Below are 16,985 nucleotides of genomic sequence, written 5' to 3' on the forward strand. Positions count from 1 at the left end.
CTCCTATCATATTAGATGGTTGGGACTAGCTAGCCGTTAGCCCCAGGGTTCTAGAGTGGGTTCCCTAGGAACCACAGGCAGGGAGTGCTAAAAGCTAACCTTATGTTAGCCGCTCCTATCATATCAGATGGATGTTGGCGCTAACTAGACGTTAGCCTCTTCCTGTAATACCAGTTGGATGAGGCGCTAGCTAAACATTGGTCTCTTCCTGTCATATGATCTGGATGAGGCGCTTGCTAACCGTTAACCTCTATTTCTCCTCCTTTCCTGTAATGTGAGCTGACAGCCTGGGCAAGGATGCTCTCTACTCTGCTCTGTTTCTCCTCCCTCTTGTTAAAGAGTAGCGGTTAGCTTTTAGTGGCCACGGCACTCGGCCCTGTGCACATTATGAGCTCAGAGGAAGTCAAAGGTCAAAATGGCTCATCCTCCCATACTTATTTGACTGGCCCCATTCCAGTAGTTTTGAAGTGTGTCCTTCCATCCTTCCTTGAGGTAATCACTAATCACGTTTTGATTGGTGAAAGCAAAGGGTTCACAGCTTTCCCACTCTCAGCCATGTCTACTAGTAGCTAGGTTTCTATCCAAATTGAAACATTTTTTTAATGAGAATATTGTAAAATCTGCATAAAGAAAATATTTTTCCCACCAGTTGTGTTTCCAGCAAACTGACATGTGGCAGATACTAATCAGTGCGTGATGAAGTAGTGCACACGCAATTTACTTTTTCGCTTAAGTTTTCGTGTCCCGAATAAATATTGAATTATCAAATCAAACTGTAGTTGTCACATGCACCAAATGCAACAGGTACAGATAGACCTTACAGTGAAATGCTTACTTAACCAGCCCTTAACCAACAAAGCAGTTTTAAGAAAAATACCTAAAATAAATAAGAAATAAAGTCACAAATAATTAAAGAACAGCGGTAAAATAATAATAGCAAGGCTATATACAGGGGGTACCGGTACAGAGTCAATGTGGAGGCTATATACAGGGGGTACCGGTACAGAGTCAATGTGGAGGCTATATACAGGGGGTACCGGTACAGAGTCAATGTGGAGGCTATATACAGGGGGTACCGGTACAGAGTCAATGTGGAGGCTATATACAGGGGGTACCGGTACAGAGTCAATGTGGAGGCTATATACAGGGGGTACCGGTACAGAGTCAATGTGGAGGCTATATACAGGGGGTACCGGTACAGAGTCAATGTGGAGGCTATATACAGGGGGGGTACCGGTACAGAGTCAATGTGGAGGCTATATACAGGGGGTACCGGTACAGAGTCAATGTGGAGGCTATATACAGGGGGTACCGGTACAGAGTCAATGTGGAGGCTATATACAGGGGGTACCGGTACAGAGTCAATGTGGAGGCTATATACAGGGGGTACCGGTACAGAGTCAATGTGGAGGCTATATACAGGGGGTACCGGTACAGAGTCAATGTGGAGGCTATATACAGGGGGTACCGGTACAGAGTCAATGTGGAGGCTATATACAGGGGGTACCGGTACAGAGTCAATGTGGAGGCTATATACAGGGGGTACCGGTACAGAGTCAATGTGGAGGCTATATACAGGGGGTACCGGTACAGAGTCAATGTGGAGGCTATATACAGGGGGTAACGGTACAGAGTCAATGTGGAGGCTATATACAGGGGGTACCGGTACAGAGTCAATGTGGAGGCTATATACAGGGGGGTACCGGTACAGAGTCAATGTGGAGGCTATATACAGGGGGGTACTGGTACAGAGTCAATGTGGAGGCTATATACAGGGGGTACCGGTACAGAGTCAATGTGGAGGCTATATACAGGGGGTACCGGTACAGAGTCAATGTGGAGGCTATATACAGGGGGTAACGGTACAGAGTCAATGTGGAGGCTATATACAGGGGGTACCGGTACAGAGTCAATGTGGAGGCTATATACAGGGGGGTACCGGTACAGAGTCAATGTGGAGGCTATATACAGGGGGGGTACTGGTACAGAGTCAATGTGGAGGCTATATACAGGGGGTACCGGTACAGAGTCAATGTGGAGGCTATATACAGGGGGTACCGGTACAGAGTCAATGTGGAGGCTAAATACAGGGGGTACCGGTACAGAGTCAATGTGGAGGCTATATACAGGGGGTACCGGTACAGAGTCAATGTGGAGGCTATATACAGGGGGGTACCGGTACAGAGTCAATGTGGAGGCTATATACAGGGGGTACCGGTACAGAGTCAATGTGGAGGCTATATACAGGGGGTACCGGTACAGAGTCAATGTGGAGGCTATATACAGGGGGGGTACCGGTACAGAGTCAATGTGGAGGCTATATACAGGGGGGTACCGGTACAGAGTCAATGTGGAGGCTATATACAGGGGGGTACCAGTACAGAGTCAATGTGGAGGCTATATACAGGGGGGTACCGGTACAGAGTCAATGTGGAGGCTATATACAGGGGGTACTGGTACAGAGTCAATGTGGAGGCTATATACAGGGGGTACTGGTACAGAGTCAATGTGGAGGCTATATACAGGGGGTACCGGTACAGAGTCAATGTGGAGTCTATATACAGGGGGTACCGGTACAGAGTCAATGTGGAGGCTATATACAGGGGGTACCGGTACAGAGTCAATGTGGAGGCTATATACAGGGGGTACCGGTACAGAGTCAATGTGGAGGCTATATACAGGGGGTACCGGTACAGAGTCAATGTGCGGGGGCACCGGTTAGTCGAGGTAATTGAGGTTATGTATACATGTGGGTAGAGTTATTAAAGTGGCTTATGCATAGATAATAACAGAGAGTAGCAGCAGGGTAAGGGGGGGGGGGCAATGCAAGTAGTCTGGGTAGCCATTTGATTAGATGTTCAGTAGTCTTATGGCTGGGGGATTGAAGCTGTTTAGAAGCCTCTCCACAATCATCTCCTTTGTCGAGCAGTTGTCATACCAGGCAGTGATGCAACCAGTCAGGTTGCCTGGTATGACAACTGCTCGGCCTCCGACCGCAAGGCACTACAGAGGGTAGTGTAACGGCCCAGTACATCACTGGGGCCAAGGTTCCTGCCATCCAGGACCTCTATACCAGGCGGTGTCAGAGGAAGGCCCAAAGAATTGTCAAAGACTTCAGCCACCCTAGTCATAGACTGTTCTCTCTGCTACCGCACGGCAAGCGGTACCAGAGCGCCACGTCTCGGATGCTCTCTATGGTGCAGCTGTAGAACCTTTTGAGGATCTGAGGACCCATGCCACATCTTTTCAGTCTCCTGAGGGGGAATAGGCTTTGTCGTGCCCTCTTCACGACTGTCTTGGTGTGTTTGGACCATGTTAGTTTGTTGGTGATGTGGACGCCAAGGAACTTGAAGCTCTCAACCTGCTCCATTACAGCCCCGCCGATGAGAATGGGGGCGTGCTCGGTCCTCCTTTTCCAGGAGTCCACAATCATCTCCTTTGTCTTGATCATGTTGACGGAGAGATTGTTGTCCTGGCACCACACGGCCAGGTCTCTGACCTCCTCCCTATAGGCTGTCTCGGCGTTGTCGGTGATCAGGCCTACCACTGTTGTGTCATGGGCAAACTTAATGATGGTGTTGGAGTCGTGCCTGGCCGTGCAGTCAGTGTGTTTGCATTGCGTTTTCAACTGTAGTTTTGCTGTTGCGTTAAATAGCGAACGTGCCTACTCTGGTCTTGGTACGTGTGATCTAGCCAACAGCTGGCAGATACCGTGCAGTAGGCTACACAATGAGATTAATGGATAAGCGCAATAATGTTTTTATTTGTCAAAACGGCAGTCAAACATCGATCATCATCTCACCAGAATAAGACCCTCGGCATTTATTGGAAAGGAGCATCAAGCTCGTACCGTGCACTTTCACCCCCCTGTGGAGTTCACAACATATTTCATCTGTAGCCTAATTTAAACTGCATGGTTTCTCGAGTCGTAGTGGGAGGACCACACAACAAGTCATCGCGTGACTCCAAGTTTACTTCGATATGATGGTTATTTGTCAGTATTTGCACATAAAGGCTTTTCCACCACCATTCCTCGCATAATACATTTTACAGACACAAAACGATCCCACCATGTCGAACGGACAGATTATCCGTCGGCATTTATAAAATTGTACCGACACTTCCTGTTTCCATCACAGCTGTCGGGGTTCATTTTTTATATTTTTTTATACGCTATGACTTTACTCACAGAAAAGCAGTGGATGGAAACGTGGTTAGTCATTTACTTCAAAGACAGGACGGAAGGATGCTTTTTTAGTATGTTTGGAACGTGGCCCCCTCTTGTTCTCTCCCTGATAGCAGAGCGACACAGGCAGGAAACAGGAAGGGCCTGAGCTGGTGTGGGACGGATATCCTGTCCCTCTCTAACGTTACTCCTCTACAACCCCAACTATCTTTTCCTTTCTGTTTCTCTAGTCCAACTCAATGAGCCTCGGTGTGGTTTTAGCCAGCGGGGTTGTCAGAGGTTCTCTGTCGCTGTGGTCTGGCAGTTGTAATTTGAAGGTGAAAGGGGACTATGTGTTGGCATGGCGATGGGCTGTTTGAGGACGACGACAGCCAGGAGGTGATGTGTTGTTTTTTGTATTGTTTACGGTTTTGGGGGGGGGGGGCTGCGATTTCCTATAGCAGTGATTCATTCAGTCTCCCGCTGGTCCCCTGATTGTTTTGGCTGGTTTGCTGGCTGACTTTCTCCCTGAGGGAATTGCAGCTTGTGGTAACCACTGTGCCTCTGACTGTACAGTCAAGCTCCAATATAGAGCTCAGAACATTGGCAATTTCAGGGGGGACTGTGGACCGGAGAGATGTGACGTCTTGAACGTTGTCGCTAGCTATCGTCCTCCTGAAATATGTATTTAGCCTGCATTTGAGTTTTCTACAAACACATGCTAACATTTGTTCTATCCTCTCTTTCCCACTTCCTTCCTCTCCCTCCTTCTGTCTTCTGTTGCTCCCTTTCCTCTCTCTCCCTTCCCCCCCCTTTTCACCCCTCATCCTTCCCCTCCCTCTTCCCCCTGTCCAGAGTGACCCAGGTGGGCTGTCCGTCTTAGAGCAGCTGGGTCTGGACCAGAGCTCGGACTTCTCAGACACCGCGGTGCAGCAGCGTCTTGATGAGCAGAGGGAGAGGATCCGCAGGGAGATCAGGAAGGAGCTGAAGATCAAGGAGGGGGCTGACAACCTCCGCAGGGCCACCACCGATAAGAGGAATGCCTCCCAGGTAGGCTAGGTTTCCTCCCCTTACACTCGTACTATAAGTCTCCCCCTTCTTACAATGTAATTGAATCGTTTTATAATAGTTTCATTGTGTTTATTGGGTCTCATCAAATAAAGCGTAGGGCGTTACATGTAAGTTAACATAGTGACACAGCACAACGCGAGGCATTACACATTCACTGACACGCATTGATGTAAAGGGCTACGAGCATTGGAAAGTTGCAATGTAAATGTCATTTGTTGTTGTGTGTTATTCACTAGGTGGATTCCCAACTACGCAGCTCCAACCGCAAGCTGGAAGACCTGCATGCTCAGCTGCAGGAGCTGGACGCTCACATCATGGTCAAGGGAGGAGACGACAACAAGGGTATGTTTTTAGACGATTCCATTCATACTTTTATGTGTCGCCCCCTTGCGTAGTCATAGCCGTGCCAGTATGAAAAGGGAGATTTTTTGGGCTGTCGTGATAGATTGAACCTCAAGGTATTGCGTTGGTATTGCGATGACAACATGTATCTGACCTTTCACCCCCCCCCCCCCCCCCCCCAGATGACCCACCCCAGTCCCCGGGGGCGGAGAGCCGTTCGTCAGCAAGCCAGGACCGCATTGCCGCCCTGGAGAGACAGCTCAACATCGAGCTCAAGGTCAAACAGGGAGCCGAGAACATGATTCCAATCTACGCCAACGGATCCACCAAGGTACTGTCCTCTCTAACCAGCCATCTGCTGGTTATGCTGATTCACCCCCTCTGTACTTACCGCATCCCTTTCCTCCCTCCCCCATCTGCTGATTGTCCTTGTCTCCTGTCACCTCAGGTCTTTTTTCTATGTCCTCCCCGCTTAAATGCATGCTTCTCCTTAATCTACAGCGATCTGAAAACACAGGAACCAGGAAAAGCAACAAGGTGGATTCATACCAGGATTTAGCATATGTATACCACATCAGTGCAGATGCAGAAAAGAGAAGAAAGCAGTTTAGACTTGAGGTGATTCATCACATCTTCTACTTCCTGACATGTGACCCGGGTCTTCCTGTGTCTTTCTCCTCCTCCTCCAATCAGGACAAGAAGATGCTGCAGACGGCACAGCAGATGCTGCAGGACAGCAAGACCAAGATCGACATCATCCGCATGCAGATCCGCAAGAACGTGCAGGCCACAGAGCACACCGAGGACACACAGGGTAGGACAGTGTATACTTACCTGTCTGTGTGTCCGTCTGTCTGGGCGGCCCTCTCTCTGTGTGTCCGTCTGTCTGGGCGGCCCTCTCTCTGTGTGTCCGTCTGTCTGGGCGGCCCTCTCTCTGTGTGTCCGTCTGTCTGGGCGGCCCTCTCTCTGTGTGTCCGTCTGTCTGGGCGGCCCTCTCTCTGGGTGTCCGTCTGTCTGGGCGGCCCTCTCTCTGGGTGTCCGTCTGTCTGGGCGGCCCTCTCTCTGTGTGTCCGTCTGTCTGGGCGGCCCTCTCTCTGTGTGTCCGTCTGTCTGGGCGGCCTTCTCTCTGGGTGTCCGTATGTCTGGGCGGCCCTCTCTCTGTGTGTCCGTCTGTCTGGGCGGCCCTCTCTCTGTGTGTCCGTCTGTCTGGGCGGCCCTCTCTCTGGGTGTCCGTCTGTCTGGGTGGCCCTCTCTCTGTGTGTCCGTCTGTCTGGGCGGCCCTCTCTCTGTGTGTCCGTCTGTCTGGGCGGCCCTCTCTCTGTGTGTCCGTCTGTCTGGGCAGCCCTCTCTCTGTGTGTCCGTCTGTCTGGGCGGCCCTCTCTCTGTGTGTCCGTCTGTCTGGGCGGCCCTCTCTCTGTGTGTCCATCTGTCTGGGCGGCCCTCTCGCTGTTTCTCTGTCCATTTATTTGTCTGATTTGCAGGTCAATACTTTGCCAGTGTCCAACTGTCTGCCTGCAAAATGTAACTGTCTATTTTGGACTGTGGCGATATAATCTGTCTCGGAGGTACAGGTTTTGTCTGTGAGGCTGGAAGGTTGCCAGCACATTTCACCTTACCTCAATCCGTCAAATGGCAGCTCAGTCAAAAGGCCATCAATACTACCCAGCTCTAACCTCTCCCCCATGTACAGTATAGTCATCTACCTCCCCCTGAGTGTCCGTCCAGACTGAGACGAGGCTAACAGTAAACAGATCAATACTCTACAGCCTCAGGGACTGTCTGGATGCTTCTCTCCTGGAGTGAGGAGGGCAGCCAGACTCATTGACATCCTGCGTGTGTGTCTGTCTCTCGCCCTCTCAAAGCTGTGGGCTCAGTAGAAACTCGAGTGGACACGCATACAAACACTGACTCTCAAAGTACATGCACACGCACGCACACATGCGCACGCACACACACATGCACTCATCGTGCGTTACGAGTTAGCAGGCGATCGATGAATCTCAATTGCAGAAGGGCACGTGAATGGGCCTTTATGTGCCCTCCATCCTCAGGAAACAGCTAATGGGGTCATCTGGAGAAGAGAGGGATTGATGGAGGTCAAGAGAGGTAGATTGAGGGAAAGGAGTAAGGAGGGGAGAGGAACTGAAAGCTATTTGGAGGGACTTTAAAGATCATGTGTTCCTATGGGCAGGCGTTTTCTGGTGTACCCATCTGTACCCAACAGAACTCTGGCTAGTGAGGATAGTGTATTCCCTATGGAATATGTCTTCCAGGCTTTTTCCTCGTCGCTGGTCAGAAGCACTTCTTCAACTTTCAAATGTAGACATATGTGACAAGGGATCCTTGTTAAAATGTAGCAGGGTGAATGTGGGGTCGAGGATGGGATTTTCACCCTAAGTGGCTTTAGTGGTTACTTAGCCAACGACTTCCACTTCCACACACACACTTGCAGAAACAGACCCCATCACACACTCACCTAAAGGTAAACACATACTCACGTAAAGGTAAATACACACTCCCTCTGTATTTACACAAATGCGCACGCGCACGCGCACACACACACACACACACCCCTTTACGGTCAGACAGAAGGGTCTCTGGCACCCAGCCGAAGACCGTATTAGGAGATAAAGGAATTCAACCACATACCCACCCACCTTTCTCTTCTGTGTCTGTCTCACTCTCTCTCTCTCTCTCTCTCTCCTCTCTCTCTCTCTCTCTCTCTCTCTCTCTCTCTCTCTCTCTCTCTCTCTCTCTCTCACTCTCGCTCACTCTCTCTCACTCTCACTCTCTCTCACTCTCGCTCACTCTCTCTCACTCTCTCTCTCACTCTCTCTCACTTTCTCTCTCTCACTCTCTCTCACTTTCTCTCTCTCTCACTTTCTCTCTCTCACTTTCTCTCTCTCACTTTCTCTCTCTCTCTCTCTCTCTCTCTCTCTCTCTCTCTCTCTCTCTCTCTCTCTCTCTCTCTCTCTCACTTTCTCTCTCTCTCTCTCTCTCTCTCACTTTCTCTCTCTCTCTCTCTCACTCTCTCTCACTTTCTCTCTCTCTCTCTCTCACTTTCTCTCTCTCTCTCTCTCTCACTTTCTCTCTCTCACTTTCTCTCTCTCTCTCTCTCTCTCTCTCTCTCTCTCTCTCACACTTTTTCTCTCTCACACTTTCTCTCTCTCTCTCTCTCTCACTTTCTCTCTCACTTTCTCTCTCTCTCTCTCTCACTTTCTCTCTCTCTCTCTCTCTCTCTCTCTCTCTCTCTCTCTCTCTCTCATTCAACCACACACCCACTTCTCTCTTGTCTGCCCCTCTCTACATGATTCTCTCTTTTCCTTTCCCCTCTCTCACCCCATCCACCTCTGTCACTCTCTCCTTCACTCTCTACCTCTGTCCTTCCACCCTCTCCCTCTCGCTCTCTCGGTTTCTCTCTCTTCCTTCCCCCCTCTCTCTCTTCCCACCCACCTCTCACGCTCTCCTTCGCTCTCTATCTCTCTGTCTGTCTCTTTCTCTCTGTTTCTCTCTCCCCCTCTCCTCCCTTTCACATAAGCACAGTGTACACTCTAAACCTATCCAGAACACCCAAAAAGGTTTTGTCCTCGACAATATTCCAACACACATTGATGAAATGTCTCAACCCCTCTGCTATTCCGCAGTCTGAATAAAAAGGAAGTGTCATCTTGAGATTATGTCCCAGCACTCCTGGAGAGGAGACATATTTTCCCCGTCTCTTTTAACACATCACCAGTGGCAGAATGGTAGAAGGACCGCTCCAGTCTAGTCCGTTCACCTGTCAAGTCCGGTCAGATTCGGGGTTGTGACAGAAAGAATAAAGGAGAGTGCCCTAAACTACACTGACCATCTTCCTCTCAGGGATAGAGTTTTCCTGATAAATAAAACATTCCAGATCATTTTTTTATTTTAATTTTTTACCTCAGAGTATATCAGAAACTGCTAGACTATTTTTGAAGTTAACCTATGTTAACATTATGCATTAAACGCATACGTCTAGGTCTACTCACTCCTTATATGCGCTTTTCACTCATCCCTTCTCTCTCTCTCTCTCTCTCTCTCCCCCCTCCTCCAGGTAACCAGGACATGTGTGGTGTGGAGCTGCGTATTGAGGAGCTGAGGCACCACTACAGGGTAGAACACGCTGTGGCAGAGGGAGCTAAGAATGTCCTCCGACTACTGGGGGCCAGCAAGGTCCAGGATAAGAAGACCCTGTCAGAGGTACACACAACATGCATGTGTAGACACACACGGAACATGAACACACACCACATGAATGTGTAGACACACACAGAACATGAACACACACCACAGAACTCATTGCATGCAAACTCACTCTACATAGATGCATATGAATCCATATGTAACCGATGTGAAATGGCTAGCTAGTTAGCGGTGGTGCGCGCTAATAGCGTTTCAATCGGGTGACGTCACTCGCTCTGAGACCTGAAGTAGTTGTTCCCCTTGCCCTGCAAGGGCCGCGGCTTTTGTGGAGCAATGGGTAATGATGCTTCGTGGGAGGCAGTTGTTGATGTGTGCAGAGGGTCCCTGGTTCGCGCCCGGGTATGGGCGAGGGGACGGATGAAAGTTATACTGTTACATTGATGCTGTTGACCCGGATCACTGGTTGCTGCAGAAAAGGAGGAGGTCAAAAGGGGAGTGAGTGTAACCGATGTGAAATGGCTAGCTAGTTAGCGGTGGTGCGCGCTAATAGCGTTTCAATCGGGTGACGTCGTATTCATTGACCTGGCCAAGGCTTTCGACACTGTTTCGACTCTGTCAATCACCACATCCTCATCGGCAGACTCGACAGCCTTGGTTTCTCAAATGATTGCCAACTACTTCTCTGATAGAGTTGAGTGTGTCAAATCGGAGGGTCTGTTGTCCGGGCCTCTCTATGGGGGTGCCACAGGGTTCAATTCTTGGACCGACTCTCTTCTCTGTATACATCAATGATGTCGCTCTTGCTGCTGGTGAGTCTGATTCACCTCTACGCAGATGACACCATTCTGTATACTTCTGGCCCTTCTTTGGACACTGTGTTAACAACCCTCCCGGCGAGCTTCAATGCCATACAACTCTCCTTCCGTGGCCTCCAATTGCTCTTAAATGCTAGTAAAACTAAATGCATGCTCTTCAACAGATCGCTGCCTCCACCTGCCCGCCTGTCCAACATCACTACTCTGGACGGCTCTGACTTAGAATATGTGGACAACTACAAATACCTAGGTGTCTGGTTAGACTGTAAACTCTCCTTCCAGACTCACATCAAACATATCCAATCCAAAGTTAAATATAGAATTGGCTTCCTATTTCGCAACAAAGCATCCTTCACTCAAAAAGTCCCCCTTATCTCAGCTCGCTGATCACCATAGCAGCACCCACCTGTAGCACGCGCTCCAGCAGGTATACCAATCCTTCCTTTGGCCGCCTCTCCTTCCAGTTCTCTGCTGCCAATGACTGGAACGAACTACAAAAATCTCTGAAACTGGAAACACTTATCTCCCTCACTAGCTTTAAGCACCAGCTGTCAGAGCAGCTCACAGATTACTGCACCTGTACATAGCCCATCTATAATTTAGCCCAAACAACTACCTCTTTCCCTACTTTATTTATTTTGCTCCTTTGCACCCCATTATTTATATCTCTACTTTGCATATTCTTCCACTGCAAATCAACCATTCCAGTGTTTTACTTGCTATATTGTATTTACTTTGCCACCATGGCCTTTTTTTGCCTTTACCTCCCTTATCTCACCTCACTTGCTCACATTGTATATAGACTTATTTTTCTACTGTATTATTGACTGTATGTTTGTTTTACTCCATGTGTAACTCTGTGTTGTTGTATGTGTCGAACTGCTTTGCTTTATCTTGGCCAGGTCGTAATTGTAAATCTGAACTTGTTCTCAACTTGCCTACCTGGTTAAATAAAGGTGAAATAAAATAAATGTATAAATTATCCAGGGTTGTGTTCATTGGGTACAAACAGGTGAAAATGTGTCCGTACAGAATCTGAAAATACACCTTCTTTTGAAGTTCATTGAAACGTTTTCATGCCGACCGAGCTCGACCCTGGTTTGGTCTTTAGGGTCTCAGCCCTATCCTTCCAAATCCCTGAATCTCTCTACCTCATTTGTAAACCCACACTTCTAGTACACACACTTCCTGGTCTATTTTCGAGCATCTCACCCCACTTCCGCCCCCTCTCCTCTCCTCCAGGCCCAGTGTCGTCTGAGCGAGGCGTCCCAGCGGTTGGACCTCCTGAGGGACTCTCTGGACCAGCGTCTGGCCGACCTGCCGGAGGACCACCCCAAGGCCTGCCTCATCAGGGAGGAACTAGTCCTGGCCTCCTCCCCGGCCTTCAGCTCCCGCCACAGTGCCCCATACCTTCACAACCAGTACAGCACCCTCAGCAAGCCCTCCCCGCTCACTGGTGAGAGACACTGGTCTAAACGTGTCAATAGGATAGGACTGCACACAACACTCAGTAGTATCCGTCACATCCAACCGTCTACGAATATAATATACCATTTAGCAGACGCTTTTGTCCAAAGTGACTTACAGTCATGCGTGCATACATTTGACATACTGTACATTCACACTCGTTCTGTTTCGCTGGCATCATGCCCTGGCTTATGGATTCTTCTTGATGGTGGACTATTGACAGTGGTTTCATAGCGGTTAACTTCACCATGGCATTTCAAACTAAACATGGACAGGGGCATCTTTACATCACGCGGTGAAGCGCTTGCTTTAGGTCCAGATAGTGGCGTCTCGGGAGCATGCTTACTCTCTTTCTCTTCAGGTACTCTCCAGGTGCAGCTGCTGGGCTGTGTGGGGGTGTTGGAGGTGGTCCCGGGGCGCAGTAAGGGCACGGCGGTCATGCTGCCCTGCTACAGCCCCGGGGAGGGACGCTCCTTCATGAACCGCAGCAGCAAGAGCAACCTGTACGGACGCAGCGGGAGCGTCAGCGGCAAGACTCCCAGCAAGACTGACGAACTCTCCTGTGAGTGGCTCGGGTAGAGTGTGTGTGTGTGTGTCAAATGAACCATAGCGTTACCATGAATTGGGCTGTTAAATGGATATTTGTGTAAAGTTGTGTTTGTGTAGTAGTGTGTGTAATAAATGTGTGTGTGTGTTTGTAGCGGAGGTGAGTGCGGTGCTGAAGATGGATAACTCAGTGGTGGGTCAGACAGCCTGGAAGAGTGTAGGGGAGCAGGCCTGGGATCAGACCTTCACTGTGGAGCTGGAGAGGGTGAGTGGTCTCACACACACACATACACACACACACGTACACACACACACAGACAATATTATGCATTTAAATATGCTTACATTTAAATATGCTTACACAAGTACAAATGTCCTCTCTCTCTCACACACACACACGCACGCACGTACTCACTCATACACTCTTCACACACTCTCTCTCACACACACACACACACACACAAAGGGACCAAACCTCTTCACACAGTCTTGCTCCTACACTAGTCAGCTCTTTGAAGAGGTATCATGTGTCTGTGTGTATCTTAGTTGGAACCTGTTACGTGTGTGTGTGTTCCAGTCCAGGGAGATGGAGATAGCAGTGTACTGGAGGGACTACCGCTCGCTGTGCGCTCTCAAGTACCTGAAGCTGGAGGATTTCCTAGACAACCAGAAACACAGAGTTCAGCTGGAGCTGGAGCCTCAGGGGCTGCTTCTGGCTGAGGTAGGTTTCAACACACACACACACACACGCTGTAAACTTGACACCATTAAAGAAGTGTCAAAACTGTGTTTGGTAAATGAGTTGATCGATCCATTATATAGAGGGTGTGATTTGTTCAGGTGATATTCTTCAACCCGGTGATTGAGAGAGTCCCACGCCTTCAGAGACAGAAGAAGGTCTTCTCCAAACAGCACGGTGAGAGAGGGCAGGGAGAAATCCAGAACCTACTGGTACAGTGGATATCTTACGACAGTATTTCCCACAGAGCTAGAATGAGATTGTATTTCTATGGCGTTTTTATTATGATGATGACGGAAGGGTTGACCTCACCACAGCACCTCCTTGTCGTCATAACAGATTTAACCGCATGGTGTCTTTTGAAAATGGGTGCGTTTGCTGCTGTGTCCAGATGGATTTATATATTGTGTGTGTGTGTTTGAACTGTTCCGGTGTGTGTTTGCAGGCAAGGCTTTCCTGAGAGCTCGTCAGATGAATGTTGACATCGGGACCTGGGTCCGACTCTTGAGGAACGCTATCCCCACCGTCAACAACACCGGAACCTACAGCCCCAATGCACACAACCTCAACTCTGGGTATTACACACACACACACACACACACACACACACACACACAACTTGGTGCGTGGCCCACGCAAGCAACTTATACCCAAGTATCTACTCCTCAAATTCATCCCTGTAAGTTGTTGAATGAACTCCACGTAGCATGCTGTGCACTCTGGACCCTGTCGCTAACCACCCTTGTCTGTATGTGTGTGTGTTTGCACGTGTTTACAGGGAGATCTCAGTGGAGAAACTAAATCTGGACAGTGACTCTCCAGTCAGACATGATTACAGGAGAGACTCTGATAATAACACCCCGGTGAGAGAGGGACAGGAAGACGAGAAACACAATAAGAGAATAGCAAAATACAACATGAGAGGAACCTCACACACTCACCCACTTCATTTACCTCTCTCTCTCACTCCTGGCTTTGCTTCCTCCCTCCATCTCTCTGTCCTCTTCCTCCCCCTGTCTCTCTGTCCTCTTCCTCCCCCCGTCTCTCTGTCCTCTTCCTCCCACCCGTCTCTCTGTCCTCTTCCTCCCCCCCGTCTCTCTGTCTTCTTCCTCCCTCCGTCGCTCTGTCCTCTTCCTCCCCCCGTCTCTCTGTCTTCTTCCTCCCTCCATCTCTCTGTCCTCTTCCTCCCCCCGTCTCTCTGTCCTCTTCCTCCCTCCATCGCTCTGTCCTCTTCCTCCCTCCATCTCTCTGTCCTCTTCCTCCCTCCGTCTCTCTGTCCTCTTCCTCCCTCCGTCTCTCTGTCCTCTTCCTCCCTCCGTCTCTCTGTCCTCTTCCTCCCCCCGTCTCTCTGTCCTCTTCCTCCCCCCGTCTCTCTGTCCTCTTCCTCCCCCCGTCTCTCTGTCCTCTTCCTCCCTCCGTTGCTCTGTCCTCTTCCTCCTTCCATCTCTCTGTCCTCTTCCTCCCCCCGTCTCTCTGTCCTCTTCCTCCCCCCCGTCTCTCTGTCCTCTTCCTCCCTCCGTTGCTCTGTCCTCTTCCTCCTTCCATCTCTCTGTCCTCTTCCTCCTTCCATCTCTCTGTCCTCTTCTTCTCCCTCTGCTCTCTTTTTCTCAGGAGCGGTTGCCAGTGATTGAGCCCTTCTCTCCCCCAGACCTCACCCCTGATCGCCCTGCCCAAACCCCCCCTCTGAGCAGGTGTGCACCCACACTCGTTCCCGTGGACGCGGTCACTATGCGGACACACGAATGGTCATATACGTACACCTACGCACACGAGGGTTTCACACACACAACAATGTTATATTGGCGGCCACCAGTGACCAAGTGCCTTCCAGGCACCTCCGTTAACCTATGAACTGTTGAAATGCAGTACACACCTCTGGCCATGCTGGACCAGTCACTGTGTTTACTGTGGAGATATGATTTATTGTGGTAATGTGTCTCTCTCTCTACAGTGAACATAAGAAGCTCCTGTGCCTCCAGGACTTCAGGCTGATCGCCGTGCTGGGCCGGGGACACTTTGGAAAGGTACGCGTTTCTAACCTCCCTTTGGCCTTCCAAGTCCAAATAAACACTTTGATTTAGTCTGAAATGTGACCCTTGAACCCTGTCTGTTTTACCTGTCCTCTCTCTTAGGTGCTGCTGTCAGAGTATAAGAAGACAGGAAGTATATACGCCATCAAGGCCCTGAAGAAAGGAGATATTGTTGCACGGGACGAGGTGGAGAGGTGTGTGTGTGTGTGCGGACCTTTCATTTATACATTTACAAACTTGACTTGTTTTTACATGACTGCAACAATTTGTCATCACACAAGGCTTGAAGTTGAACTCTGAATGCACAGATCTCATTTTCACCACCTTCGCTGTTGTTTTTCTCCTCTCCCTGCAGTCTGATGTGTGAGAAGCGTATCTTTGAGACGGTGAACGTCTCCCACCACCCCTTCCTGGTCAACCTGTTTGCGTGTTTCCAGACCCCGGAACACGTGTGCTTCGTCATGGAGTACACGGCTGGCGGTGACCTCATGATGCACATCCACGCTGATGTCTTCACTGAACCACGGGCTGTGTACGTAGTCCCAGTGTGTGTGTGTGTGTGTACCTAGTCCCAGAGAGTGTGTGTGTGTGTGTGTGTGTGTGTGTGTGTGTGTGTGTGTGTGTGTGTGTGTGTGTGTGTGTGTGTGTGTGTGTGTGTGTGTGCACGTAGTCCGAGTGTGTGTGTGTGTGTATGTAGTCCATGTGTGTGTACGTAGTCCCAAAGTGTGTGTGTGTGTGTGCGTAGTCCCAGAGTGTGTGTGTGTATGTATGTATGTGTGTACGTAGTCCCAGAGTGTGTGTGCACGTAGTCTCAGAGTGTGTTTGTGTGTACGTAGTCCCAGAGTGTGTGTGTGTGTGTGTGTGTGTGTGTGTGTGTGTACTCCACTTTTTTGAATAGGTGTCTTACATGTTTCTGTCTCTGTTGACAGGTTCTATTCAGCCTGTGTGGTTCTGGGGCTGCAGTTTCTCCATGACCACAAGATTGTGTACCGGTGAGTCAACGACACACATCTACTCTCTTAGCGTTCCATCCAAGTCCATGACCGGTCTGTAACATTTCCTATGTCCTCCCTCCTCCAGAGACCTTAAACTAGACAACTTACTGCTGGATACAGACGGATATGTAAAGATTGCCGACTTTGGACTCTGTAAGGAAGGTGGGTGGTCAGAAGTTTGTTGAATCTTTACACTTCTATGACGCGTACGTCTGGATACCTAGTGTGTGTGTGAACACTCATGTGAGTGGGAGTTTTGTGTGCGTCTGCCTGCGTGCGTCTCTTCCTGCCTGCATGCTTAACACTGTGTAATAACATCTCCCCCTCTATAGGGATGGGCTATGGGGACAGGACCAGTACGTTCTGTGGTACTCCAGAGTTCCTGGCCCCTGAGGTCCTGACCGACACCTCTTACACCAGAGCAGTGGACTGGTGGGGCCTAGGGGTCCTCATCTATGAGATGCTGGTGGGAGAGGTGAGACGTCATTGAAGACTTGGACAAAATATAGATATGCGAGGACAGAAGATATCTGTCCACTCTTTATTTGAGTAGACACATTCAATGTACATCACTTGGTAGCAGTATACCGTGAACAGAAATGTGTCGATTCACATCAAAAAAAATCTCCTTGGGTTTAGTTTGTGTCTATA

At 49.5% G+C, this 16,985-nt stretch overlaps 1 protein-coding gene across 3 annotated transcripts in view; it reads left to right on the forward strand.

Annotated features, from left to right (window-relative positions):
• The window catches only part of LOC109865295 (serine/threonine-protein kinase N1), a 65,510-nt gene that overhangs the window by 45,724 nt on the left and 2,801 nt on the right, over positions 1–16,985 (forward strand). For 2 of the 3 annotated variants that reach the window (XM_031799163.1, XM_031799161.1), the window contains exons 2-20: positions 5,021–5,215; positions 5,473–5,578; positions 5,761–5,909; positions 6,272–6,392; positions 9,654–9,799; positions 11,800–12,013; positions 12,386–12,586; positions 12,726–12,835; positions 13,148–13,291; positions 13,411–13,486; positions 13,755–13,884; positions 14,088–14,172; positions 14,921–15,000; positions 15,261–15,333; positions 15,442–15,533; positions 15,695–15,871; positions 16,269–16,331; positions 16,420–16,496; positions 16,667–16,809. In XM_031799163.1, coding sequence (XP_031655023.1) covers positions 5,021–5,215; positions 5,473–5,578; positions 5,761–5,909; positions 6,272–6,392; positions 9,654–9,799; positions 11,800–12,013; positions 12,386–12,586; positions 12,726–12,835; positions 13,148–13,291; positions 13,411–13,486; positions 13,755–13,884; positions 14,088–14,172; positions 14,921–15,000; positions 15,261–15,333; positions 15,442–15,533; positions 15,695–15,871; positions 16,269–16,331; positions 16,420–16,496; positions 16,667–16,809 — 2,382 coding nt within the window. Of the gene's footprint in view, positions 1–4,393; positions 4,565–5,020; positions 5,216–5,472; positions 5,579–5,760; positions 5,910–6,271; positions 6,393–9,653; positions 9,800–11,799; positions 12,014–12,385; positions 12,587–12,725; positions 12,836–13,147; positions 13,292–13,410; positions 13,487–13,754; positions 13,885–14,087; positions 14,173–14,920; positions 15,001–15,260; positions 15,334–15,441; positions 15,534–15,694; positions 15,872–16,268; positions 16,332–16,419; positions 16,497–16,666; positions 16,810–16,985 lie in introns of those variants that run through there. The other variant, XM_031799162.1, reaches the window with a different exon arrangement.

This window comes from Oncorhynchus kisutch, linkage group LG20, assembly GCF_002021735.2.
Source record: "Oncorhynchus kisutch isolate 150728-3 linkage group LG20, Okis_V2, whole genome shotgun sequence".
Classification (NCBI taxonomy): Eukaryota; Metazoa; Chordata; class Actinopteri; order Salmoniformes; family Salmonidae; genus Oncorhynchus; species Oncorhynchus kisutch.